The sequence below is a fragment of the Salvelinus alpinus genome, chromosome 19 (genome assembly GCF_045679555.1).
Source record: "Salvelinus alpinus chromosome 19, SLU_Salpinus.1, whole genome shotgun sequence".
Classification (NCBI taxonomy): Eukaryota; Metazoa; Chordata; class Actinopteri; order Salmoniformes; family Salmonidae; genus Salvelinus; species Salvelinus alpinus.
This window is the reverse complement of record NC_092104.1, coordinates 17085102-17111457: the sequence shown is the minus strand read 5'-3', so window position 1 is coordinate 17111457 and position 26356 is coordinate 17085102. Positions and strand designations below refer to the sequence as shown.

Genomic DNA, 26356 nt, shown 5'->3' with positions numbered 1-26356 from the left:
AACATACTGTATACTGACAGAAGAGAAGCTGCGTGTATCTAATAATAGACAAGTTGTCTAACAAAACCCCAATCAAAATGTCATAAATTATAAGCAGATACATATCTAAATCACAACAACAAAAAACTGTCAAAAAAATCATTCTGCCATTTCTGACTGCAGCCTACACCACATTTTCTATATTAGCGGGTTTGGGTGCGGGCCTCCGATTTTCACTTTGTCACGTATAGTTGCAGATGGGTTATTATCAATTGCGGACGGGGTGCGGGTGAACGAACAGCTGACCTGCGCACCACTACTGTAGACCTACATATAGCCCTTGCTCATGTATGGTTGAGTGGCGTAAAAAGTGGCGTTTCTGCCGTGCACAAGGAGGGGCGTGTCTGAGTTGTGTGTGGTTACAGCTGATAGTCGCATCCACCGCTGCCTCCATCATCATCGGTACGACACCGATCGTGGCTGAAGTTGATAATATAGATAATATCGAGAGAAAAAAACATCCACTGACCACATCCTAGGGTCCTCCATAACCGACCGGAAAGAGGCCATGGTTGTTTTCTAACGGACAAACGACTGTGGTGCTGCAAATAGTACGTATCTTGTAGACAGGGCATACGGGTTTGCTGGGGGATACGGTATCCCAGGCTACATCAAAGCGGCTCGCTCTATGATAAATACATGTCCGTTTGAGAAGGATAACAATTCCAATCTAATAACCGTGAGTGTTTCGGGGTACGCAGTCGATTCAGTCTTGGTGCGAGTTGAATGCTGATATAGTCGCGTTGGGATGGAGGGGAGGAGTGAGAGAGTTGGATAGAATCGTGAAGGGCGGGAGTGAGAGGAGAGATCAGATCAGTAGAGAGACAGTGTGTTAGGCTGCTACTACAACTCACCGCTGGAAGTAAATATTGTAACACATTGACACGGGAGGGGATTATGCCTGTGGCAAGAGCAACTCTCTCTCTCTCTCTCTCTCTCTCTCTCTCTCTCTCTCTCTCTATTTCTTTCTCTCTCTCTTTTTTTTCTCTCTCTCTCTCTGTCGCTCTCTTCCTCTCTCATATCAAGGCATTGAGGGCACCAGGGTAGTGTACTGTATGCCAACACACACACATTATGTAGTAGGAGAGAGTTAGTGAGAAGGGCTGTACTCCTGCCTCCTTTTGCAGCAATCACTCCATCTAGAATGCATAGTAGATTGAGATGTGCAATCGTAGCCAGCTGTTACCTGATGTAGCTGTCAACATCTGTAGACCTATACACAGACATACACACACATGCACACACACGTGTTGCATCCATAAGTAACTTATAAACTCAGAAACTACCGTAATAGTAACTGTAAAATTGGATGTTGCATACTACAACACTATTTGACTGGAGCTACACTGCATTTCACTGTGTATAATTGTTCAGATGATCCAACTCCATTCATTGTGTAAATATTACTGCCTCTGCCTTCTTCTTCCATCTGGATGAACATTGTGTGTGAGGGTACTTATGAACAGAACATGTTTAACTACTTTCTCTCTCTCTTTCTCTCTCTTTCTTTCTTTCTTTCTCTCTCTCTCTCTCTCTCTCTCTCTCTCTCTCTCTCTCTCTCTCTCTCTCTCTCTCAGTCTCTCTCTCTGTCTCCCTGTCTCTCTCTCTCTCGGTCTGTCTCTCTCTCTCTCTCTCTCTCTCTCTCTCTCTCTGTCTGTCTCTCTGTCTGTCTCTCTTTCTGTCTCTCTTTCTGTTTCTCTGTCTTTCTCTGTCTTTCTCTGTCTTTCTCTGTCTCTCTCTCTCTCTCTCTCTCTCTCTCTCTCTCTCTCTCTCTCTCTCTCTCTCTCTCTCTCTCTCTCTCTCTCTCTCTCTCTCTCTCTCTCTCTCTCTCTCTCAATTCAATTCAATTCAATTCAAGGGGCTTTATTGGCATGGGAAACATGTGTTAACATTGCCAAAGCAAGTGAGGTAGATATTATACAAAAGTGAAATAAACAATACAAATTAACAGTAAACATTACACATACAGAAGTTTCAAAACAATAAAGACATTACAAATGTTATGTTATATATACACAGTGTTGTAACAATGTACAAATGGTTAAAGCACACAAGTTAAAATAAATAAGCATAAATATGGGTTGTATTTACAATGGTGTTTGTTCTTCACTGGTTGCCCTTTTCTTGTGGCAACAGGTCACAAATCTTGCTGCTGTGATGGCACACTGTGGAATTTCTCCCAGTAGATATGGGAGTTTATCAAAATTGGATTTGTTTTCAAATTCTTTGTGGATCTGTGTAATCTGAGGGAAATATGTCTCTCTAATATGGTCATACATTGGGCAGGAGGTTAGGAAGTGCAGCTCAGTTTCCACCTCATTTTGTGGGCAGTGTGCACATAGCCTGTCTTCTCTTGAGAGCCATGTCTGCCTTTCTCAATAGCAAGGCTATGCTCACTGAGTCTGTACATAGTCAAAGCTTTCCTTAAGTTTGGGTCAGTCACAGTGGTCAGGTATTCTGCCACTGTGTACTCTCTGTTTAGGGCCAAATAGCATTCTAGTTTGCGCTGTTTTTTTTGTTAATTCTTTCCAATGTGTCAAGTAATTATCTTTTTGTTTTCTCATGATTTGGTTGGGTCTAATTGTGCTGTTGTCTCTCTCTCTCTCTCTCTCTCTCTCTCTCTCTCTCTCTCTCTCTCTCTCTCTCTCTCTCTCTCTCTCTCTCTCTCTCTCTCTCTCTTCAGTGTGTGTGCATCCGGTTCCCTCTTTAACCCATGATGACCCACACTGCTTTCCAGTGTGTGAGGCAGAGTGACTCTCTGTCCCCCTTAACTCCTCACCCCTGACCCCTGACCCCTCGCCATGGGCAGTGTGGGTAGCGGAGTGGCAGGGGAGCAGGAGTTTGCCATGAAATCAGTGGGCACTAGGACCACCCTGCCCCGCGCCCCGGGCCTGTCTCGCCATTGCCCCGCTGACCGTAGCTGCAGGACCGAACGACTCCCCCCAGAGACAGTCTCAGAGGGAACCGCATCTAGTGACGAAAGAGGAAGTGTTAGTATTGGTACCGGGACTGGAAATGGGACTGGAACAGACCGGCCACCGGACTCTGACACAGACCATACCACTACAACGGCATCCAACTGTGACCAGGAGGATCCATGGGTGGGATGCGGGAACGGAGCGGGAAGGAGGGAGAGGGAGTGGGAGAGAGAGAGGAAGAGTAGAAGGAGGGAAATGGAGAGCAAAGAGATGGAGAGAGAAAGAGTGTGGGAGAGAGAAAGGGAGAGGGCTGAGAGAGAGAGGGAAACTGAGAGAGCAGAGAGGGATAGAGACAGGGTAGAGAGGGAGAGAGAGCGGGAGAGGGTTGAGAGAGAAAGGGAAAGAGAGAGGGTAGAGAGGGATGGAGAGCGGGAGAGGGTTGAGGTAGAGAGGGAAAGAGACAGGGTGGAGTGCGAAAGAAAGACACAAGGAGGTTTTGTGAGTCTGGATGTATGCAGTAACGTGGTGGGACTGGGGGGGAATGACAGTGGTACTGGGATGACTCCCCACCAACACAGAGAAACTGGAGAGAACAAAACCGACAATCACAACAACCCTCTAACCCACAACCCACCCAAAATCCTGCCTGTCTCTGGCAAACTAGAGCAGGTATGTTCCTCTTCTCAAACAAGTACTGTATGTGTGTAGCTATAGGGTCCTGTGGCTTATTGGCATATTGGGTTAGCTCACAATTAGATCACAGCAACACATAAACGCTGCTGTATCATTATATCATTGCAGTTACATTATGACTTCATAATTACACAGTTACATAAAGACTTTATTTTCTTATAACAGCTAATGAAATAGAATGGTGAAAAGGTCTTACAAATAATTATTGGCATAGTATTTGATAATGATTTCTATTGTCTACCGATTTAAGACAGTAATGTAAAGGCTTTAATGTGTTGTTATGCTAACAGTTTCCTTTCCAGTTTCTTTAGAACTGTCTTTACTCATATCCCTCTACGCAAACCGTTTTCTCCCCCTCTATCTCCCTTTCTCTCTTTGCCTCTTCCTGGCCTTCAACCCTTCAGAACAACTCGGGGCTGGTTCGTCCCTCTGCCTTCAAACCAGTGGTTCCCAAGAGCTTTCATTCCATGCAGAACCTCCTTGGCCCAACCAGTGGGAGTGGAGGTGAGGGTAGGGGTGGGGGGGGACAGAGAGAAGGAGGAGCAGGGGGAGGAGAACTAGTGGCAGTCCCAGAGGCCCTCCTCCTAGACCAGGGCAGCCCAGGGAGGGGCAGATGCCTGGCAGAGGGAGCAGGAGGGGGTAAGGGTAACGGAGGGGTCCATGGAGGGATGTCAGTTTCGGGGAGGAACTCCCTGACCAGCCTGCCCACGTATGCAGGCTCTGGTTTGGGCTATGGGCCTCAAGAGGCCCTGGGGTCTCTCAGTGCTTCTACCAGCAATATCAACAGACTAGGGACCACAGCTGGAGCTGCAGTGGCTTTGGAAAAGCTGGAGCAACCAGGCTACCAGGTGGGTGCATTGCTTGCTGCTCCGCAAATGGGATTTTGTAAACGTAATGAAAGCAACTGCAGTCGACTCCTGATGAGTGCTAACATCCTTTTAGTGCAGTGCAGCTCACCAGTAGCAATTCATGTACATTTGTTTTACTTTCTCTGGGTATCTGCATCTATCCAGTTTGGTACACTATCATACCAAAGCCACAGCAGGAGTGGACTGTATATAAATGTATGCAACTATTCCAGAACGGGCTGAGTGCCTCATACAGTGACCGCTCCTCTTCAGTAAAGAGCTCCTCGTCCTATCAGCAGCTGAACCACCTGGGGGACACCCCAGCACCCCAACGTCCCGCTCCTTCCTCCTCTGATGTCATCCAAGACCTGGAGAACCGGCTCTGGGAGAAGCAGCAAGAGGTGAGAGCTGAAAGATCATTTTGGGGTCAATGTTCATGCGTGATTTATTTTCATAGATTTCATCAATGTAGCAATTGTCATTGCTTTGGGTTAGTCCCAAAAATCCTGTCCTCCTCTTCTGTCCTCTTTTTATTTTCTACTCCCTCTCATCCCCTTTCCCAGGTGCAGCACATGCGTCGTAACTTGGAGCAGAGCGAGGCCGCCATCGTCCAGGTGTTTGAGGAGAAGCAGCGTGTGTGGGAGAGACAGATGGATGAGCTGGGGCAGAACTACGCCTCCCGTCTGCAGCAGGTGACTACACATTCCACAGCAGCGGTAACCAATAACAGTCTACCAAATGTTGATACTCTCTTCCTCTGTGTGCAGGTGACCCGTCGCGCCCAGCGCTCCCAGAATGCCCTGCAGGCCCAGATCACCCATCTGTCGCAGGACAAGCGACGTCTGCAGGAGGAGATGGCTGCCCTGCTGGCCCAGAGAGAGGATCTGGAGAGGAAGTGTCTGCACTTCAGGATGGAACAGACTGACATACTGCCACGCCTGGATGAGACCAAGTGGGAGGTGTGTTTGTGTGTGTGTTTGTGTGTGTTTGTGTGTGTTTGTATGTGTGTGTGTGTGTGTGTGTGTGTGTGTGTGTGTGTGTGTGTGTGTGTGTGTGTGTGTGTGTGTGTGTGTGTGTGTGTGTGTGCGACTGTGTGAACAGCCTCCCCATAACACTGACCTAATATGTGTGGTCCAGGTGTGTCAGAAGGCAGGGGAGATCTCCCTGCTGAAGCAGCAGCTGAGGGAGAGCCAGGCAGAGGTGACCCAGCGGGCGGGGGAGATGGTGGCCCTCAGGGGCCAGCTGAAGGAGGCCAATGCCCAGCTTAGGGACCGGGAGGAGGCCATGCTGGGCCTCAAGAACTCATATAGCTCCAAGAGCCTGGAGCTGGAGCGCTGCCAGGGAGAGCTGAGGAGGACGCTGACCGAGGTACCTACACCCTGTTAGGTTCTTATTTTTCAGTAAATAACCCACGGACACCAGAGAAGCTTTAAACAAGTTTCATTCTTCCCAAAGGTGCTGTACAGCTGTAATCAGACAGCAAAACATTTCTCTCCATCACAGTTATATACATCCTAGTTAAGACACGCCCTCTTTCCAATCCTTACAGTTTATGCCCAACAGGAAGAAGGTAACCAGATACTAAACCCTGATTACTCCCTTAAGGGGAACTGACCTCACCCCTCACCTCCTGACCTTAACCCCTCCTTCACCTAATCCACAGATATCCATCTGTCTTCCCTATATCAACACGTCGCTCTCCTCTCCTCCATCAAACATATTCCAAAGCCTTCTGGCTTTCTACAGAGAACCCTTAACTTCTGACATAAAACCCATTCTCTTCCACTCTTTCTATTCAAGGCTTCTTCTCTATAATTTATTTAATATCTCAATGTTCAAAGTTTAGCTGATTCCAACAACCCATACACATAGAAACCTGTAAGTCACCTATCTGATGACACTAATGTGTACACTACAGTAGAGTTATCCTGTCCGTTCAGAGTTAGGGATGGAAGTGAAACTGAACCATGCACACACATATTGACAGACTCATACTATTCCTCATTCCCTTTGTCAGGTGTCTATCCTGAGGGAGAAGCTGGGTGTGTTTGAGGCTGAGGTGCTGGGTCTTAAACAAGCTCTGTGGGAGATGGGCGGAGGGGTTGATCCTGCCATAACCCAAACCCTAGGAGCTGTGGGGCTACTCCCACCCTGGGGGGCTCTCTACTGCCCCCGCACCCCCCCAGAGCCCTCGTCCACCCCTCTCACCCCCACCTCAGATGCCCTGCTCAGCCTCCAGAGTGACGAGGCAAAAGCCCAGAGGCAAGAGGTGCAGAGACAAGAGAGGCAGCAGCGTGAAGAGGCCCAGTGGCGTGACATGCAGCAGTGCCAGGAGGCCCACCAGCGCCTGAAAGCCCATCTATATCAGGAGGCTCATCTCCACCAGGAAGCCCAACTGCGCAAGGAACCTCGACTTCATCAGTGGGCCCACTTGTGTCAGGAGGCCCACTTCCACCAGGAGGCCCAGCTTAAGTGCCAAGAGGCCCAGGTGGAATCAGGGAACCTGCGTGAGCAGCTGGATCAGCTCCAGGGGGCCTTACGTCTAGAACGTCAACAGAGAGAGCGCCAGACCCTTAGTTTCGACCAGGAACGACATACCTGGATTGACGAGAAGGAGCGTGTGCTGAAATATCAGGCACAGCTTCAGGTCAGCTATGTGGAGACTCTACAGAAGAACCAGGCTCTGGAGCAACAGGTGGGACAGCTGGGGTCCAAACCCACCCCCACCCCCTCATCCTCCAGCTCCCCTCCCCCACCACCGACCCTGTCAACTTTCCCTCCCCTGCCCTCAGTCCCTCTCCCTGCTCCCATTGCCCTAACCCTCTCCCCACCACCTTGTGAGGACGTGAAAGGTTCCCCTTCCCTCCTCCAGCTGCCCACCCCCTGGGCCGGACCCTCACGTCTAGAGAGGATAGAGTCCACTGAGATTTAGAGAGGCTCCATTTTACTTAATATCAACTTGATTACAAACTACACAATTGGATAGGCTACAAGACAGATTAAACTACAACACAGTTAGAACTGCACAATATATAGTGAAAACAACCAATGCAAACTGAACAGCAGAGAACCATACAAAAGAGTTTAGACTATGAACACAAACTATAAAGAACATAGAAGTACAAAAGAACATAAGCTGAACTGCTACACTGTAGAATGCAATATAAACTATCATTGACATGGTTTAGGTTAAATATTGAAATTCTTTGCCTTTAATGTAAAGTATCCAGGAAGTCTTGGTGGGAAGCAGGGAAGCAAGGATGGCACCAAAAGTTTCAAGACAATAACATTGTAGTTTGATAACGTTATTCCTCTGGAAGGTTTAGTGCCAACCTGGAGGGTAGTTTGATAACGTTATTCCTCTGGAAGGTTTAGTGCCAACCTGGAGGGTAGTTTGATAACGTTATTCCTCTGGAAGGTTTAGTGCCAACCTGGAGGGTAGTTTGATAACGTTATTCCTCTGGAAGGTTTAGTGCCAACCTGGAGGGTAGTTTGATAACGTTATTCCTCTGGAAGGTTTAGTGCCAACCTGGAGGGTAGTTTGATAACGTTATTCCTCTGGAAGGTTTAGTGCCAACCTGGAGGGTAGTTTGCCAAATTGCATATCTATGGTAATGAGACATGAGGTCGGGGGATAGCAAAATCATATTTAAGAAGATTTTAGATGATAATCAGGAGTGATGTTTTGGAGAATGTGCTTGTCTTTTGCATTTCTGGGGTGATGTTACTCTCAGAAGGTGTGTGACGGGATGGTTTGGAGACAGTGGTTAAAATTGGGGATGAAGACTCACAAGTGTTTTTTAATATGAGGAAATGAGGAAAATAGCGGTAAAGTTCATTGGTAGTTGGTTGGTTCCATTTCAGAAAATTTCCTCAAATGGCTTGAGATTAAAGGTAGTTGACTCTGAATGGTTCTTAGTGTGGGGTAATTGGAGAGCCTGGCTCTAAGACACTGCAAACCGTCTGCGGTGCCTAAAGATGAACACAAGGGGTCAGCATTAAGTTGTGTCAGGGCTGGAGCCCAACCGATTATATAGGTTCACTGATATTATCTGCCAATAGTGGCCTTTTAACACTATATTGGTATCGTCCGATAACTCCAACGATAACCGATATTCAAGAAATAGTGTGAAAGAAAAGGGAATCTAATGCATATCTGTACACTTGCAGCCATTCTCATGATGTGTCATTATTGTCACAATGTATGAAATCAACATTTGAAGCATAGTTATTAGACCGTTTTGGATGGCTATTTATGAGAATTCAGTGTGGAAAAATTACATTTTTTCATTTCCCTGATGTAAAACAGTATATCGGCGGATATGTTGTATCGCTATGTTTTGGGGAGCTTGTCAGGGCTCCCCACCAGCAGAGAAAATGACTTGAAAATGACTTCATTCCATGGTCTGGGAAAGAGACATGGCAGCACCCTGGCTTTACTCTGATATTGTTGTTATTTATACTTTCAGATAATGCTTTTATGACCAAAAGTGGGATGAGAAAGAGACAATAGTGAGCATAAAGAGAAAGGACAGAGGTGAAACTGCCTTCACATGTAAAGATAGACGAGTGAGAGCACTGTGTCCAGACCTTTTAAATCAGCAAGGCTGGGTGCACGTTTTCAAAGTGGGATGCAGCTCAAAGAGTTAGAGAGCCAGGTAAAGAAAGACATTGCCTTCCTTAGATATGGTTCAGATCTACTGCACTATGTCCTGCTGAGGAGGTCAGACAGATTGTGGACATGTTTATTCCAGCATACCAAGATAGTAAGACACTACGTGTGAATATTTTTTTAAAGTTAATTGTGACTATTATCATCGTTATTATTGTTGTGAATCGGCAGAGTGTTACAAGCTTTTCTTTAATGTTTTTTACTGTATACATTAATGCTATATGACTCTACTACATGTTACAACCACATCAACCATCTCCAAAGCCATTGTTTGTTGACTTTTAATGTTGTTGATATCAGTGTAATTAATATATTGTTTTAGAGAGCGAATTGTTATTTACATTTTTTTATATTTATGTTACTGTAACGGCTTGACAAAGTCTTTCCTGGCTAAATCAAACTGAATCAATAAAGATGCAAGTAAATCAACATTATTTAGTCTCCGGTGCTTGTCTGTAATGGATTTGTATATCAATACAAAGGAAATAAAATGCTTCTCTCTTAAATATACAGTACTTACATAAATATGGATGTGATATATCAGCCGGTATATATCAGTCAATATACACTACCATTCAAAAGTTTGGGGTCATTTAGAAATGTCCTTGTTTTTTAAAGAAAAGCAATTTTTTTTGTCCATTAAAATAACATCAAATTGATCAGAAATACAGTGTAGACATTGTTAATGTTGTAAATGACTATTGTAGCTGGAAAAGGCTGAGTTTTAATGGAATATCTACATAGGTGGGTTCGATTACAGGCTCAAAATGGCCAGAAACGAAGACCTCTCTTCTGAAACTCGTCATGCTATTATTGTTATGAGAAATTAAGGCTATTCCATGCGAGAAATTGCCAAGAAACTGAAGATCTCGTACAACGCTGTGTACTACTCCCTTCACAGAACAGCGCAAACTGTCTCTAACCAGAATAGAAAGAGGAGTTGGAGGCCCCGGTGCACAACTGAGCAAGAGGACAAGTACATTAGAGTGTCTAGTTTGAGAAACAGACACATCACAAGTCCTCAACTGGCAGCTTCATTAAATAGTACCCGCAAAACACCAGTCTCAACATCAACAGTGAAGAGGCGACTCCGGGATGCTGGCCTTCTAGGCAGAGTTGCAAAGAAAAAGCCATATCTTTGTCCAGTGTCTGTGCTTTTTTTCCCATCTTAATCTTTTATTTTTATTGGCCAGTCTGAGATTATTCAGAAGAAAAATAAATAAATAATTATCTCTACTATTATTCTGACATTTCACATTCTTAAAATAAAGTGGTGATCCTAACTGACCTAAGGCACAGAATTTGTACTTGGATTAAATGTCAGGAATTGTGAAAAACTGAGTTTATATGTATTTGGCTAAGGTGTATGTAAACTTCTGACTTCAACTGTATGTATCTATAAAATATGAAACATCTTAATGGGTGTCATTTGGCTCTGTACTGGTGCCCTCTGCAATTTCTCCAGTGCACCAGGAGCTGGTCTCCCGAGCCATCGTGCTCTCGTTCCCTTTCTGGACTGCTGTCGCCTGGCTAGCCAGAGAGGCTACGTTTCTTGCCAGCGATGACGTCACAGCCTTGATGGTGCAAGCTGTGCTCTGGCTGTCAGTGATGGGAGCCTCCAGCTGTGATAGCCCTACATCCAGCAGGGCTGAGATGTCTTTATACACAGCGATCACTATGGCACCCAGGACTTTCTCCCCTCTGAAAACTTTGCTTTCTTGATGAAAGCTGATGACTGTAAGTTCCTTGTATGTGGCCAGATGCTGCAGCAACTGATCAAAGATTGTTACCGAGACCAGAATATGGCTGGGGAACTTCGAGCTGAAAATTAGGATTAGGATCTTTCTAATGATCTTGCGTAAAGTCTCTTGATTCATGACACTGGAGCTGTCCTTCTCTAATCCGCTCTGTCTGCTGGATCCTGGGGCCTTCACCCCATACCTATCTAGGTTTAGCCTGCACTGCGATGAAGTCCTCCATGTCTGGGAATATTGGCAGGTCCACTGCTGCCTCTGCTGCACAGCTAAGGGAGCTGGAGCTGCTCTCTACAGAAAGGTCAACGCTTCCTATCTGCTCTACTGTGGTAGAGTATGGCTGAGGTGTCACCTGGATAGCCAGATATGCATTGTTTCTTGCCAGTGATGATGTTATGGTTTTCATAATGCTGGTTATCTTTTTGCTGTCAGAGATGGGATCCTCCAACTGCTCCCGCCCCAGCCCAAGCAGGGCTGAGTTGTCCATATCAACAGCAGTGATAATGGTGTCAAAAACTCTGTCCCCTCCAAACACTTTGTTCTCAAATTAAGAACCTACATCTGTATATGCCTATAGGTTAAACCAGTCATTTTTCCTGACCACACAGTCAGTAAAACTCTAGTTGGAGTCACATGTTTTTCCTGGTCAGGTCACATGGTTAGAAACAACTCATGGGCTGCGGTCCAAACACTTAAAAGACACACCATATCCCCTCAGCAGTGAAACCAAACACTTAAAAGACACACCATATCCCCTCAGCAGTGAAACCAAACACTTAAAAGACACACCATATCCCCTCAGCAGTGAAACCAAACACTTAAAAGACACACCATATCCCCTCAGCAGTGAAACCAAACACTTAAAAGACACACCATATCCCCTCAGCAGTGAAACCAAACACTTAAAAGACACACCATATCCCCTCAGCAGTGAAACCAAACACTTAAAAGACACACCATATCCCCTCAGCAGTGAAACCAAACATGATATATCCCGTGCTTGATATAGTGGACTGATATAGATGCCATTAGGCTATTCATTTTGGGTACCGACAGGAATTATTTTTAGGTCCCAGAACCCAGCAATATTATAAAGCTAATATTTTATAAGAGGTGTTGGAACTCAAGCAGAAGAACATTTGAGGTGCCCAAGTCAAGCACTGATGATTGCCTATCTAATAAAGTTAAGGCACTGCTGCTCTTTCTGATTTAATATCCTCCGTTTGTTACAACAAAACTATTAATTATTTATCCATAGCAATGAAGCAATGTGAAGAGGGCACGACAAAATCTATTGCCCCGCAGGAGACAGAAAAGATTTGGCATGGGTCCTCAGATCCTCAAAAGGTTCTGCAGCTGCACCATCAAGAGCATCCTAACTAGTTGCATCACTGCCTGGTATGGCAACTGCTCGGCCTTTGACCGCAAGACACTACAGAGGGTATTAGGAATGGCCCAGTACATCACTGGGGCCAAGCTTCCTGCCATCCAGGGCCTCTATACCAGGCGATGTCAGAGGAAGGCCCAAAAATTTGTCAAAGACTCCAGCCACCCTAGTCATAGACTGTTCTCTTTGCTACCGCACGGCAACCAGTACCGGAGCGCCAAGTCTAGGTCCAAGAGGCTTCTAAATAAGAGGCTTCTACCCCCAAGCCATAAGACTCCTGAACATCTAGTCAAATGGCTACCCAGACTATTTGCAGTGCCCCCCCCACACCACTGCTACTCTCTGATGTCATCTACGCATACTCACTTTAATAACTCTACCTACATGTACATACTACCTCAATGTGCCCCCGCACATTGACTCTGTATCGGTACCCCCCTGTATATAGTCTCCCTATAGTTATTTTACTGCTGCTCTTTAATTACTTGTTACTTTTATCTCTTATTCTTATCTATATATTTTTTAAACTGAATTGTTGGTTATGGGCTCGTAAGTAAGCATTTCACTGTAAGGTCTACAACTGTTGTATCCGGCACATGTAACTAATACAATTTGATTTGACATATGTTTTCGTTTAAGAACAACTAACCCACAAGCGTTACACCAAAGAGAATTTGCTTAAATAGTGTTTACAATATGTGTGTTTGTTTTCAGCTAATCACTTCTGTCAGACAGGTTGCCAACAGATACATGAAACAACTAGGAGAGAGGCCTTACACAGTTTAATTGCAATATTTTTTATTTGAGAAAAAAAATTGGGGTGAAAAACAAAAAGCCATACATTAGATAATAGTGAATAATAATGCAAAGACAAGTGTTATGATATGGTAGCCTAACCAACCTGGTGGTGAATACCTATCTATAGCCTACCATCACACTTTAGCTCCTTTGGGCAAGTTCTGTAGTACCATGGAGAGCTCCCGTGGTGCTTAATTTATCCATGAGCTTGCATTACAGCAGGCTTCCTGGTCATCACTTGTTACTGCAACCACAAATGCCTAAACCCCGCCTATTTCAACAATTTATTTTCTTGAAATCAGATTTTAAACCTAACTCTAACCTTAACCCTAACATTAACCACACTGCTAACCTTATTCCTAACCCTAACCTTTAATTAAGACCAAAAAAGCACATTTACATGAATTTCATGAATTTTGTTTTCATGAATTGTTGGGATTTAGACCATTTTGACTTTGTGGCTGTGGTAACAAGTGACAACTCATGTTCCTCGATCGTGTTTTATGCACAGTTCCCATTGGTTAAAGAGAGCACAGGTAACACCCCATGCCGTACCTAATTCTTAACAGAAACTGTCACTCATTGGGATTCCTATGTTGCGAGCTGGCTGGTGGGGAAGCGAAGTGGCAATAGTCATCTGTGACAACGCTACAGGGGAAAAGAGGTGTCCTCCGAAATTAATTATTTCGGCGATTTTGCCCATACGCTCGTTGAATCGCCGTCTGCATGTAGTCCAGTCAGAAAGGTAAGGGGATATGGGTGTTTCGTTGTGTCTTATGCAAGTGCATAGATGACAGGTTGTCCAACAGGCTTATGTAGCCTACGTAAATTGAATAGCAATATTCTGGGGAATGCATTCTCACGATGCTTATGTCTAGATGACACCGCTTCTGGCTGGTTGGTTGCTTATACACTACTGGGAATTTAGCAAAAGCCAGAAGTTAGGCCTATGTAATAGCATTGACTTGAGGCACACTGTGCCTTAGATAACGAAGATTAACTGAGCATTACTGATTAGACTGATGCTCTAATGTGGAGGGAGACTGTGTGTGTAAAATATGATGAAGGGGATATTTGATTCAAACCTACCTAATGTGGAATCAGGAATGAGGATGGGGTAAATTATTTGTGTGGTCTTTATACCTGATTTGTGAACAAAAATGTGCAACTGCCCTGGTAGCAAACATGGGTTGTCTGAGAAATCTAAGAATGCCTTCTTCATCCTGAGCTAAAGCTTAGTTGTTTGGTCTGGGGGTTAAAAAGATGCTTCTGATCCACCCCATTATAAATACATAACCACTGCGGTGAATAGGACTACTATAAACACTAAAACGTAGGTAGCCTATACTGTTGTGTGACGTAGAGGGAAATGGTCCAGCAGACTGCGTGTACTGTTGTGTGTCTGTTAGGCAAACTGTCAGCTGTTTCCTTTGCCTTTGATGCTTCATCAGTCGTAGCACATTAAACATTTCTCTGACATGTCTTGGATAAAAGCTGCTTTAAAGTGTTCAGATTAGATAATAGAGGAGACACAATGCAGCGGAAATGGCTCTTGTCACTGTTCAAAGAACGTAATGGGCCAAACTTCGGCTTCGTCCTGGATTCATCTTTTATCCATACGCAAAGCACTATGAAATCAAGGCACTTTATAACTTCTTAATCCTTTTTCTTTTTCTCTATTTTGTAGATCATTGCATTTATTCAATAAGATGCCCCAAATAGATTCATGATGAGGTAGAGACCATAGAGTTGAATAGAACATGTGTATGCTAAATGTAATGTAGAATATCATCTTCTTTAATCTGTTTTCATTGCCCTGGCTGGAATTCACTACCTACCACTTATGCTTTGATGATGCATCATGGATAGGATACTGATTATTGGACTTACTTGAATTACAATGAATGTGTCACTAGTGATATCTCGTCCAAGTGATTTTATTTGGCATGTGTGTGCTCCCCGGAGTAATTACAGCGGTGTGAAAACACCTCTCTCCATGTGTACAGCGTCATGGTAACTTATTCGGCGCCCTGGGGATATATGTGTGTGTGTGTGTGTGTGTGTGTGTGTGTGTGTGTGTGTGTGTGTGTGTGTGTGTGTGTGTGTGTGTGTGTGTGTGTGTGTGTGTGTGTGTGTGTGTGTGTACACATGTAGGCCAGAATAACAGACTTGATGTCTCAATTTTTCTGTCTCTTCCATCACGAACAGAGCACAAAACCAGTGTTTCCCCTAGGAGTTTCTTTCCAGCAGTGGTAGCAGAGTTAAGCTACTAAATGTATATTTGGGAAACACTGAAAGAACATTTGTTTTTGTATTTATTAATGATTTCTTTTAGCAGCTACTCTTCCAACATTAAGGCAGTTATATACATCTTCAAATATTACATGACATTACAATTCATAAAACTTTACCCAATACATTTAGAATGTTCCTTTAGGCCACTACTCCACTATCACATATTTACAATACAACATTTATGTATATGTGTGTGAATAGTGAGTGTCTTATCATGTGTAGCGCTGCACCCCGTATTATCGGCATATTCGGCATATTCAACTACATTGTTGATTAAGGGCTTGTAAATAAGCATTTCACTGTAAGGTCTATCTATACCTGTTGTATTCGGCGCATGTGACAACTACAATTTGATTTGATTTGTTTAAGAAATATATTACCTTCAACAGTGTTAACTTGTGACGAAGCCATCAATGTTTTGTGATTATTGGTGTCGTTAAAATGTTAGCTAATGGGTTCATAATTAGCATGTTTGACATTTCAGTGGAAATACTACTACTATCAGCTTTTTGATAAGTGGTTTAGCAAAAAACATAAGTCCCGTATTATCGGCATACGGTCCCAAGTTATTGGCCACCTTACTATTTTGTTCAATTACAAGATATATCCGTCTAATTATGTTAAAAAAGGAGGCACCAACCTCGTATCCGAGGTGTTTACTAGATAGTTGACTAGTTGGCTCGTCTTCTGGTAAAAAAAAAAATACTTGCCTGAAATCTTATATTTCAGAGGTAAAAAGTTGGATATTAAATGATGTGTGGTCTGTCGCACAGTCGAATATTACAATATAGAGCGTGTCCCACAAAATGTGTATATATCTAACTTTTTTGAAAACTCTCAAAACCTAATTTTGCAATAAAAATTGAGGGTCAGCTTGCTAGTCCATTTAAATGTTGAACTCGAGGTGATTTAATCCGCTAACCGCTAGAGAGTGTCTGAAGTTAGGGGTGTCCGATGTTGGGCGAAAATTAGCTATGTGTGTGTGTCTTCGCAGTACCTGCTGTTCCAAAAATCCGAATTAGGGATAGCCCCCTTTTTTTCGATTCTTGCCTAAATGACATACCCAAATCTAACTGCCTGTAGCTCAGGCCCTGAAGCAAGGATATGCATGTTCTTGGTACCATTTGAAAGGACACACTTTGAAGTTTGTGGAAATGTGAAATGAATGTAGGAGAATATAACACAATAGATCTGGTAGAAGAAAATACAAAGAAAAAACCAACCTGTCTTTTTCTACCTCCATCTTTGAAATGCAAGAGAAAGGTCATATTTATAGCCATCACTCTGGTTGTAATTCCGATAGTGTCCACAAGATGACAGCAGTGTATGTGCAAAGTGTTAGATAGATAACATAAAAAATGACTGAACAGCAAGACGTTTAGTGTCAAGTCCCCAGGTACATTTGGGAAAATCGTGAATGAGACATTCGCATTCATATTACATTTTTCTGCAAGAATATCGTCAAATCCGTATACTTGGACTTTGAATTAGCTTTCCAAGTATTAGTAGCCATATTATAAGTTCAACATTTGCAAAAAACCCAGTTTTCATAACTTCATAACTCTGAATATTCGTATACGTTGTGTCCAAAAGGAAAAGGCATGCTGTCGCAAAAGGTTTGCGCCTACATTTTGAGACAGGGTTTCCGGATACTCCTGTAAAGCCCAGCTCATTGGCTATCTAGCTAGCTTTGTTTGACCCCAATTAGTGCTTATTTGACAAAGATACAGCCCTTCAAAGGATGGCTGCCCGCGTCATCGGCGTGCCATGAAGGCGTCGCTCTCTGACCAAATATGTTGTCTTATAGGATATACTACAAACCTAATGAAAGTGAAGTCTTGTTACCTTCTAGGATCTCTGAGGAATACATACGGATGTGATTTGACTCATTCAAATAACGTTTAGGGTGAGATTTTCACAGATTCCTTTCTTTGCAAATTGAACGAGTGGAAATACAAAATCGATCTCACGTGCTATATGGACCTTTTTAGGATATGAAAAATGATTTTATCTAACAAAACGACACTTCATGTTATCTCTGGGACTCTTTGGATTATAAATCAGAGCAAGATTTCAGAATGTAAGTACACATTTCATCTTCAGAGGTGATTTTATCAAACCTATCGCGTTGAAAAATGTTTTGTTGTTAGGAGCTCTCCTCAAACAATAGCATGGCATTTTTTCGCAGTAATAGCTACTGTAAATTGGACAGTGCAGTTATATTAACAAGAATTTAAGCTTTCAGCCGATATAAGACACTTCTATGTACCGACATTTGTTGTTACTCTAAGATCTGCGATCTTGATTTAACGTGCTGCATGATTTACAACTGAACGCCGTTCCTTAAATAAGGTGTATTTGTATCCGTTTTAAAAAATCTGATTCTACTGCTTGCATCAGTTACCTGATGTGGAATAGAGTTCCATGTAGCCATGGCTCTATGTAATACTGTGTGCCTCCCATAGACTGTTCTTGACTTGGGGATTGCGAAGAGACCCTGGCATGTCTTGTGGGGTATGCACAGGTGTCTGAGCTGTGTGCTAGTTGTTTAAACAGACACCTCGATGCATTCAGCATGTCAACACTTCCTACAAAACAAGTATAGATGAAGTCAATCTCTCCTCCACTTTGAGCCATGCGAGATTTATATGCATTTTATTTATGTTAGCTCTCCATGTACATTTAAGTGCCAGCCCTGCTGCCCTGTTCTGAGCCAATCGTAATTTTCTGAGGTCCCTCTTTGTGGCACCTGACCACAGGGCTGAACAGTAGTCCAAGTGTGACAAAACTAGAGCCTTTGGGACCCCTGCCTTGTTGATAGTGTTGTTTAAAAGGCAGAGGAGCACTTTAATATGGACAGACTTCTCCCCATCTTAGCTACTGTTGTATCAACATGTTTTGTCCATGACAGTTTACAATCCAGGGTTACTCCAAGCAGTTTAGTCACCTCAACTTAAATAAGTTAAATAAGTGGCCTAGACCGCTGCCCTGGGGAATTCCTTATTCTACTTGGATTATGTTGGCGAGACTTCTATTAAAGAACACCCTCTGTGTCCTGTTGGACAGGTAACACTTTAATAACAATATAGCAGGGTGTGTAAAGCCATAACACATACGTTTTTCCATCAGCAGACTATGATTGATAATGTCAAAAGCCGTACTGAAGTCTAACAAAACAGCTCCCACAATCTTCTTATCATCCATTTCTCTCAGCCAATCATCAGTAATTTGTGGAAGTGCCGTGCTTGTTGAATGCCCTTTCCTATAAGTGTGCTGAAAGTCTGTTGTCAACTTGTTCACAGTAAAACAGCATTGTATCTGGTTAAACACAATTTTTCCCAAACATTTTCTAAGGGTTGGTAACAGGCTGATTGATCAGCTATTTGAGCCAGTAAAGGGGGCTTTACTATTCTTGGGTAGCGGAATTATGTTGTCCGCTATTATTTGTTTTTCACTTCTTCCACAATAACTTCACGAAATCCAAAATTACAATGCTTGTCTTTCATAATTTAATAAATTATACTTGGATGTGTAGTGCCAGCGTTTGTTGCTGGCATGTCATGCCTAAGTTTACTTATCTTGCCAATGAAAAAATCATTAAAGTAGTTGGCAATATCAGTGGGTTTTGTAATGAATGATCCTTCTGATTCAATGAACGATGGAGCTGAGTTTGCCTTTTTGCCCAAAATGTCATTTAAGGTGCTCCAAAGCCTTTTATTATCATTCTTTATTTATATTTGTTTCATAGTATAGTTATTCTTCTTTTTATTCAGTTTAGTCACATGATTTCTCAATTTGCAGTACGTTTGCCAATCGGTTGTGCAGCCAGACTTATTTGCCATTCCTTTTGCCTCATCCCTCTCAACCATAATATTTTTCAATTCCTCATCAATCTACAGGGATTTAACAGTTTTACAATAATTTTCTTAATGGGTGCTTGCTTACTAGTAACTGGAATAAACAATTTCATAAATGTGTCAAGTGCAGCATCTGGTTGCGCCTCATTACACATCACAAACCAACAAATATTATTTACATCAACAACATAGGAATCATTACAAAACCTTTTGTATGACCTCTTATACACTATATTTGGCCCAGCCTTTGGAACTTTGGTTTTCCTAGATATGGCCACTATATTGTAATCACTACATCCGATGGATTTGGATACTGCTTTCAAGCAAATTTCTGAAGCGTTAGTAAAGATATGATCAATACATGTTGATAATTTAATTCTTTGGCTGTTTGTAACTACCCTGGTAGAATGACTGATAACCTGAACCAGATTGCAAGCACTAGTTACAGTTTAAAGCTTTTTCTTGAGTGGGCAGCTTGATGAAATCCTGTCGCTATTTAAATCACCCAGGAAATATACCTCTCTGTTGATATCACATACATTATCATCAAGCATTTCACACGTGTTATCCAGATACTGACTGTTAGCACTTGGTGGTCTATAGCAGCATCCCACCAGAATGGGCTTTAGGTGAGGCAGATGAACCTGTAGCTATATTAGTTCAACAGTATTTAACATGAGATCCTCTCTAAGCTTTACAGGAATGTGGTTCTGAATATAAACGATAACACCTCCACCTTTGGCATTTCTGACTTTTCTGTAGATGTTATAACCATGTATTGATACTACTGTATTATCAAAAGTATTATCTAAGTGAGTTTCAGAGATTTTCAGAATATTAATGTCATCTGTTACAAATAAATAATTAATTGTATGAACCTAGTTTCTTAAGATACATATGTTAACGTGGGCTATATTTAGCACTTTTCTGGGATGCTTGATTGTATTCATTGCTTTCCTGGGAAGCTTAGCAGAAGTAGATACTCTCATGTTTTTTATGTTAGTGCGGGGTGAGCTGCACACAGTGGACTTCCTACTAAGGCACACCGCCTCAGTGCTAACAGTATAACTCTGGTTCATAGGCACATGATTACTGTGTACAATAGCTGTAGGATCAGCAGAGGCATTCAGGGCAGTTAGAGGGACATAAATTAGGTTACTTATGTTGTGTCTTTTAACGCCCCTGGGATAATGTACATTTGCTGAAGCATTATAAAACTCAGCGACACAATGGTAAGGATTAACTGAGCTGGGCTTCATAATGGCTTCATAAACTCAGCCTTATAATGCTTTGAAAGGATACAGGAACCCAAATGTTTTGGGTGGATCCCATCCTCCTTATAAAACAAGCTTTGTTTCCAGAAGGTATATCAAAAGTGTCAATAAATGTTACACCCATAGAGCTGCAATAGTCTTGTAGTCAGTTATGGAGGGATAAAAGTCTGATGAAACACTCAATGCCACGTTTGTTGGTGTCAAGCAGAGACCCAATCAGTTCTTTAAAATCCATCTTTAGCTGTTCTGAGCTGCCCTTCATAATGTCATTGAATTCCACATCAATCAATCAATCAAGTTTATTTTATATAGCCCTTCGTACATCAGCTAATATCTCGAAGTGCTGTACAGAAACCCAGCCTAAAACCCCAAACAGCAAGCAATGCAGGTGTAGAAGCACGGTGGCTAGGAAAAACTCCCTAGAAAGGCCAAAACCTAGGAAGAAACCTAGAGAGGAACCAGGCTATGAGGGGTGGCCAGTCCTCTTCTGGCTGTGCCGGGTGGAGATTATAACAGAACTATGCCAAGATGTTCAAAATATTCATAAGTGACAAGCATGGTCAAATAATAATCATGAATAATTTTCAGTTGGCTTTTCATAGCCGATCATTAAGAGTTGAAAATAGCAGGTCTGGGACAGGTGGCGGTTCCATAACCACAGGCAGAACAGTTGAAACTGGAATAGCAGCAAGGCCAGGTGGACTGGGGACAGCAAGGAGTCATCATGCCTGGTAGTCCTGACGTATGGTCCTAGGGCTCAGGTCTGGTGGCACAGACGCTGTTTCTTCCTTTCCTACACTGAAATACCCTTGCCTAACGATTGCGTCTGAAGCTGGGCTTGCAGCACAGCTATCGTCGCCGTAAGGCGATCATTCTCCTGTATATTATGAGTACAGCGAATGCAATTAGAAGACATCATGTTAATGTTACTACTTAGCTTCGGCTGTTGAAGGTGCTGACGAACCATGTCCAGATAAAGCGTCCGGAGTGAAAAAGTTGAATGAGAGAAAAAAAGTTGTGATGGAAAAACTAAAAATATAAACGGTAATTAAAAAGAAGAAAAAAAACGTAAAGTTGTCAGCTAGCAAAGCAAAGCTAGCAAAGTAAAGTTGGCAACAAAACGCACAGCAACAAAACGCACAGCAACACGTCTGCAAATTCAATTAAATTGTCCCTCTACACATGAACTATGATAGACTCAATTTCCTTTTGCAGGTCTAAAATGTTTGGGAGCAGCTTATTGATATCCTGTACTCGTGCTCCTGGATAGCACAACGTTTTTGCTCCAGTGACTGAGGCTTTTCTCACCATTGAACTGCCCAATACAATGGCCGGAGAACAGAATGGAGAAATCCGCCCATTTCTATCCCTGACACAATTGGTTGAACCCTTCACGGGCCAACGAGAAGAAGGACAGCATACGCCCGCTGCTCCTACAGCAGGCAGTGCCCATCAGATCCAGAGAGAGGGAAAGGAGCCAAACTAGACAACGAATTCGCTGCTGGAGTCAGCACAGCTGTTCCGGACACAGGCAATCCCAGCGATGAAGGAGCAGGGAGATCAGGCACCAGTGTGGCGAAGCTATTCCTTATGTTAATCTGCTTCTAACCTCTCACAGACACTCCAGTCTGCTTAGCAGCCTTCGGTTTCCACGACTTGTGACACGGGACCTGCACTGATTGGAACAATCCTCTTGCTGTTCTCCATCTACTCTACTACAAGATGGAGGAGGAGAAGCAGAAGAGATGACTTCCTTGGCAGGCAAGTCCTAGGTAGCACAGGCCATTCGGATAGGGATAGATGACAAGGCGGGGATACATCCATCAGGCCCGAGCTGCGTTCAGTCACAGGAGTTGAGAACAAAAAAGTTCAAATTTGTGTTTTCCCCATAAATTTACGCAAAATTGAAATTTACTTGCTAAGGATAGCCACCTCATAGCTAGTTAGCTGACTAGTTGGTAGCAGGTGTTGACACAAACACTCCTGTCACAAAATTAAAACAAAATAACACTTTGTAAACAACAAGCCGAAACATCCGTTTGAGGCGCAGCAGGTATCCGAGTTCATGACAGGAGTTTGTGAAACATACATTATACTAGAATGTAGATCTATTCAGATCTAGTGTCAAAGGAAGATTCTCTTTGATCTGTTTCCAGACGTACTTCCTCTTGGTCAGCAGTGGTCTCTCAAGGGGCTCACTACAGACAACCTTTACTCCACACACAAAGACGCGTACCACGCTCTCACTGCTATTCATTGAATACAGCTCAGCGTTCAACACCATAGTGCCCTCAAACCTCATTACTAAGCTAAGGACCCGGGGACTAAACACCTCCCTCTGCAACTGGATCCTGGACTTCCTGACAACCTGCCCTCAGGTGGTGAGGGTAGCAACACATTTGCCACACTGATCCTCAACACTGGAGACCCTCAGGGGTGCGTGCTCAGTCCACCTCCTGTACTCCCTGTTCACTCATGACTGCATGACTCCAACACCATCATCAATTTTGCCAATGACACAACAGTGGTAGGCCTGATCACAAATAACGATGAGACAGCCTATAGGGAGGAGGTCAGAGACCTGGTCGTGTGGTGCCAGAACAACAAAAAAAAATTACATTTTAGTCATTTAGCAGACGCCCTTATCCAGAGCAACTTACAGTAGAGTGCATACATTTTTATTACATTTTACATACTGAGACAAGGATATCCCTACCGGCCAAACTCTCCCTAACCCGGACGACGCTATGCCAATTGTGCGTCGCCCCACGGACCTCCCGGTTGCGGCCGGCTGCAACAGTGCCTGGGCGCGAACCCAGCCCAGCCTGGGCGCGAACCCAGAGACTCTGGTGGCGCAGCTAGCACTGCGATGCAGTGCCCTAGACCACTGCGCCACCCGGGAGTACAACCTCTCCCTCAACGTGATCAAGACAAAGGAGATGATTGTGGACTACAGGAAAAGGAGGACCGAGCACACCCCCATTCTCATTGATGGGGCTACAGTGGAGCAGGTTGAGAGCTTCAAGTTCCTTGGTGTCCACATCACCAACAAACTATCGTGGTCCAAACACACTAAGACAGTTGTGAAGATGGCACGACAAAGCCTATTCAGGGGACTGAAAAGATTTGGCATGGGTCCTCAGATCCTCAAAAGGTTTTACAGCTGCACCATTGAGAGCATCCTGACTGGTTGCATCACTGCCTGCTATGGCAACTGCTCGGCCTCCGACCGCAAGGCACTACAGAGGGTAGTGCGTACGGCCCAGTACATCACTGTGGCCAAGCCTCCTGCCATCCGTGGACTTCTATACCAGGCGGTGTCAGAAGAAGGACCTAAAACTTGTTAAAGACTCCAGCCACCCTAGTCATAGACTGTTCTCTCTGCTACCGCACAGCAAGCGATACCGGAGCGTCAAGTCTAGGTCGAAAAGGCTTCTTAACAGCTTCTACCCCCAAGCCACAAGACTCCTGAACAGCTAATCAAAGGGCTACCCAGACCCCTCTTTTACGCTGCTGCTATTCTCTGTTTATTATCTATGTATAGTCACTTTATCTCTACCTACATGTACATATTACCTCAATTACCTTGACTAACAGGTGCCCCCGCACATTGACTCTGTACCGGTACCCCCTGTATATAGCCTCGCTATTGTTATTTTACTGCTGATGTTTAATTATTTGTAACTTTAATTTTAAAATGTTTTACTTATCTATTTTTATTTAACTTATTTTTTTCTTAAAACTTCTTAAAGCATTGTTGGTTAAGGGCTTGTAAGTAACCATTTCCCTGTAAGGTCTACACTTTTATTCAGTGCGTGACAAATAAAATGAGATTTTATTAAAATGTTTATTTAACCTTTATTTAACTAGGCAAGTCAGTTTTTGATTTGATTTGATTCATGTTAATTCTTATTCTGATCAGCTCTACACCCCATCCTGCGGCGACGGGGACTGGGTTTAAAAATAAAAATAATATATAAATATAGGACAAAACACACATCACGACTAGAGAGACAACACACCACTACATAAAGAGAGACCTAAGACAAGAACATAGCAAGGCAGCAACACATGACAACACAGCATGGTAGCAACACAACATGACAACAACATGGTAGCAACACAACATGGTAGCAGCACAAAACATAGTACAGACATTATTGGGCACAGACAACAGCACAAAGGGCAAGAAGGTAGAGACAAAAATACATCACGCAAAGCAGCCACAACTGTCAGTAAGAGTGTCCATGTCTTTCTGATCCTAACTGATCAAAAATCCTAACTGATCCTAACTGATCCTAACTGATCCTAACTCCTCTAACCTCTGAAGGTGATTCATATGATTGTTCTAATCAAGTCTGCTGGGTTGTTGTTTACATCCTCTGTTCTTTATCTGGAATGTTCACAGAGATATGGTCATTCTGATGGTGTGGAGGACCACTTGTGTCTGTCTAGTCTATATCTCTACGTTCATTTGTCAGTAATGCTTTATTTTACAGTCCTGATTCAGATGGAATTTACCTTATTATTTTTGTGGATACTTTCTGAGACTTACTTCAAGCCTGGCAGTACCAGTATAATAAAAGTAATAATACTCTAGTTTCTGAATATGTATACCAGGTATATGCTATTTGTCTTTACTTGGTCACATTTACATAGCCTATGGATGGTCTGTTCTGTTGACAAACAGTAAAAACAGCACTGATAACATCCCAGGCCTCGTGTACCTCACAAGGCCTGTAGAAATGCCCATATAATGTTGCTTTGGCCGGGACTCTGTGACTCAGAGCAAAGGGGTGGGGATTAGAACATTGTATGTGTGTATAACCCCAAGAGAAGGGGTTATAGCAGTAGGGGGATTGGGGTCAGTCCTTTTTGGAAATGTGAAATGTTTGTCCAACAGATTCCAGAGAGGCCTGTCTGTCTGTTCCTAAGGCCCACAGCCCCTGTTGTCCCTGTCCTTTCACCGCTCAGCTCTTTATTCTCCACTACTTTGCGTCTCAATTAACACACAGGGGAGCTTTGTGTGGCCAGAGTGCTGTGTGTGTGCGTGTGTGTCTGTTAGTGTGTGTTTGTGTGTGTGTGCGTGCGTGCGTGCGTGCGTGCGTGCGTGCATGTGTGTGTGTGTGTGTGAAAGAGATAAATTGACAGTGAAAATTACAGACATACACAGGCAGACCAAGAGAGAGAATGCAGAGAGAGGGAGCGAGAGAGAGAACTCAGAGAGAGAGAGAGATAAAAAGAAAGAGAAAGTGAGGGAGAAGAGAGTTTTACCCAGAGGAAGAGGAGGATCCCTTTCATAAAGAGCATTTCCCCATAGCTACCTGGCGTTGTGAGCTGCAGTACCAGTGTCCCTCTCAAGTAAAGGACATCCTCTCATACAACTGGTAGCCTACATGTAGGTAGAGTGCAGTGCACTTCAGATCTGTGTTACGTGCTCTGTATCGATTCTTATGTTATGGTTATCATCATTGTTATTGCAGAATAAAGGAAGAGGATGTGATGCTAGGAGCCTGATCAGCAGAGGTTGGACCAGCTCTCCACCACTAACCACCTTAAAGGATCCTTAGCCACTGTCTGCTGCTATTGGACTGGTGAGTTGACATGTAGCCTCCTCTCCACATGGCTTGTGAATAACTATTGCCGTGTTGATTTCATCCGATGTAGTTAGTACCATAAAAAAGGTAGCATCATTTAGCTAGACAGTGCTCTGCTCTGCTCTCTCTCTCTCTCTACATAACAGTAGATGGTTAATTATCATGGTCAAGTCAACAAAGTTGTTGTGAAGATGGGGAGGGGTAGCCTATGTCTGTTATAAAAA

The 26356-nt window shown here is 43.4% G+C and overlaps 2 protein-coding genes across 2 annotated transcripts in view; both read left to right on the top strand.

The window, feature by feature from the left end:
* Window positions 1–284: 284 nt before the first annotated feature.
* LOC139545068 (leucine zipper putative tumor suppressor 3-like) lies at window positions 285–9604 on the top strand. The gene is made up of 8 exons (XM_071352448.1): window positions 285–590; window positions 2723–3626; window positions 4055–4498; window positions 4732–4899; window positions 5062–5190; window positions 5266–5457; window positions 5636–5866; window positions 6516–9604. Exons 2-8 carry the CDS (start codon window positions 2841–2843, stop codon window positions 7428–7430), a joined length of 2865 nt encoding a protein of 954 aa, XP_071208549.1. The 5' UTR covers window positions 285–590; window positions 2723–2840; the 3' UTR covers window positions 7431–9604.
* A 4067-nt stretch (window positions 9605–13671) lies between these two features.
* Window positions 13672–26356, top strand: part of LOC139545066 (serine/threonine-protein kinase NIM1-like) — a 34743-nt gene continuing 22058 nt past the window's right edge. The window contains exons 1-2 of the mRNA XM_071352447.1: window positions 13672–13854; window positions 26019–26129. The gene's annotated coding sequence lies outside the window, so the exon portion shown is untranslated. The remainder of the gene's footprint in view (window positions 13855–26018; window positions 26130–26356) is intronic.

Coding starts and splice junctions, on each gene's coding strand:
- LOC139545068 (XM_071352448.1), top strand. CDS start 2,841: ATGGGCAGTGTGGGTAGCGGAGTGGCAGGGGAGCAGGAGTTTGCCATG. Junction 4,499..4,731: donor TGGAGCAACCAGGCTACCAG/GTGGGTGCATTG, acceptor CAACTATTCCAG/AACGGGCTGAGTGCCTCATA. Junction 5,458..5,635: donor TGGATGAGACCAAGTGGGAG/GTGTGTTTGTGT, acceptor TGTGTGGTCCAG/GTGTGTCAGAAGGCAGGGGA.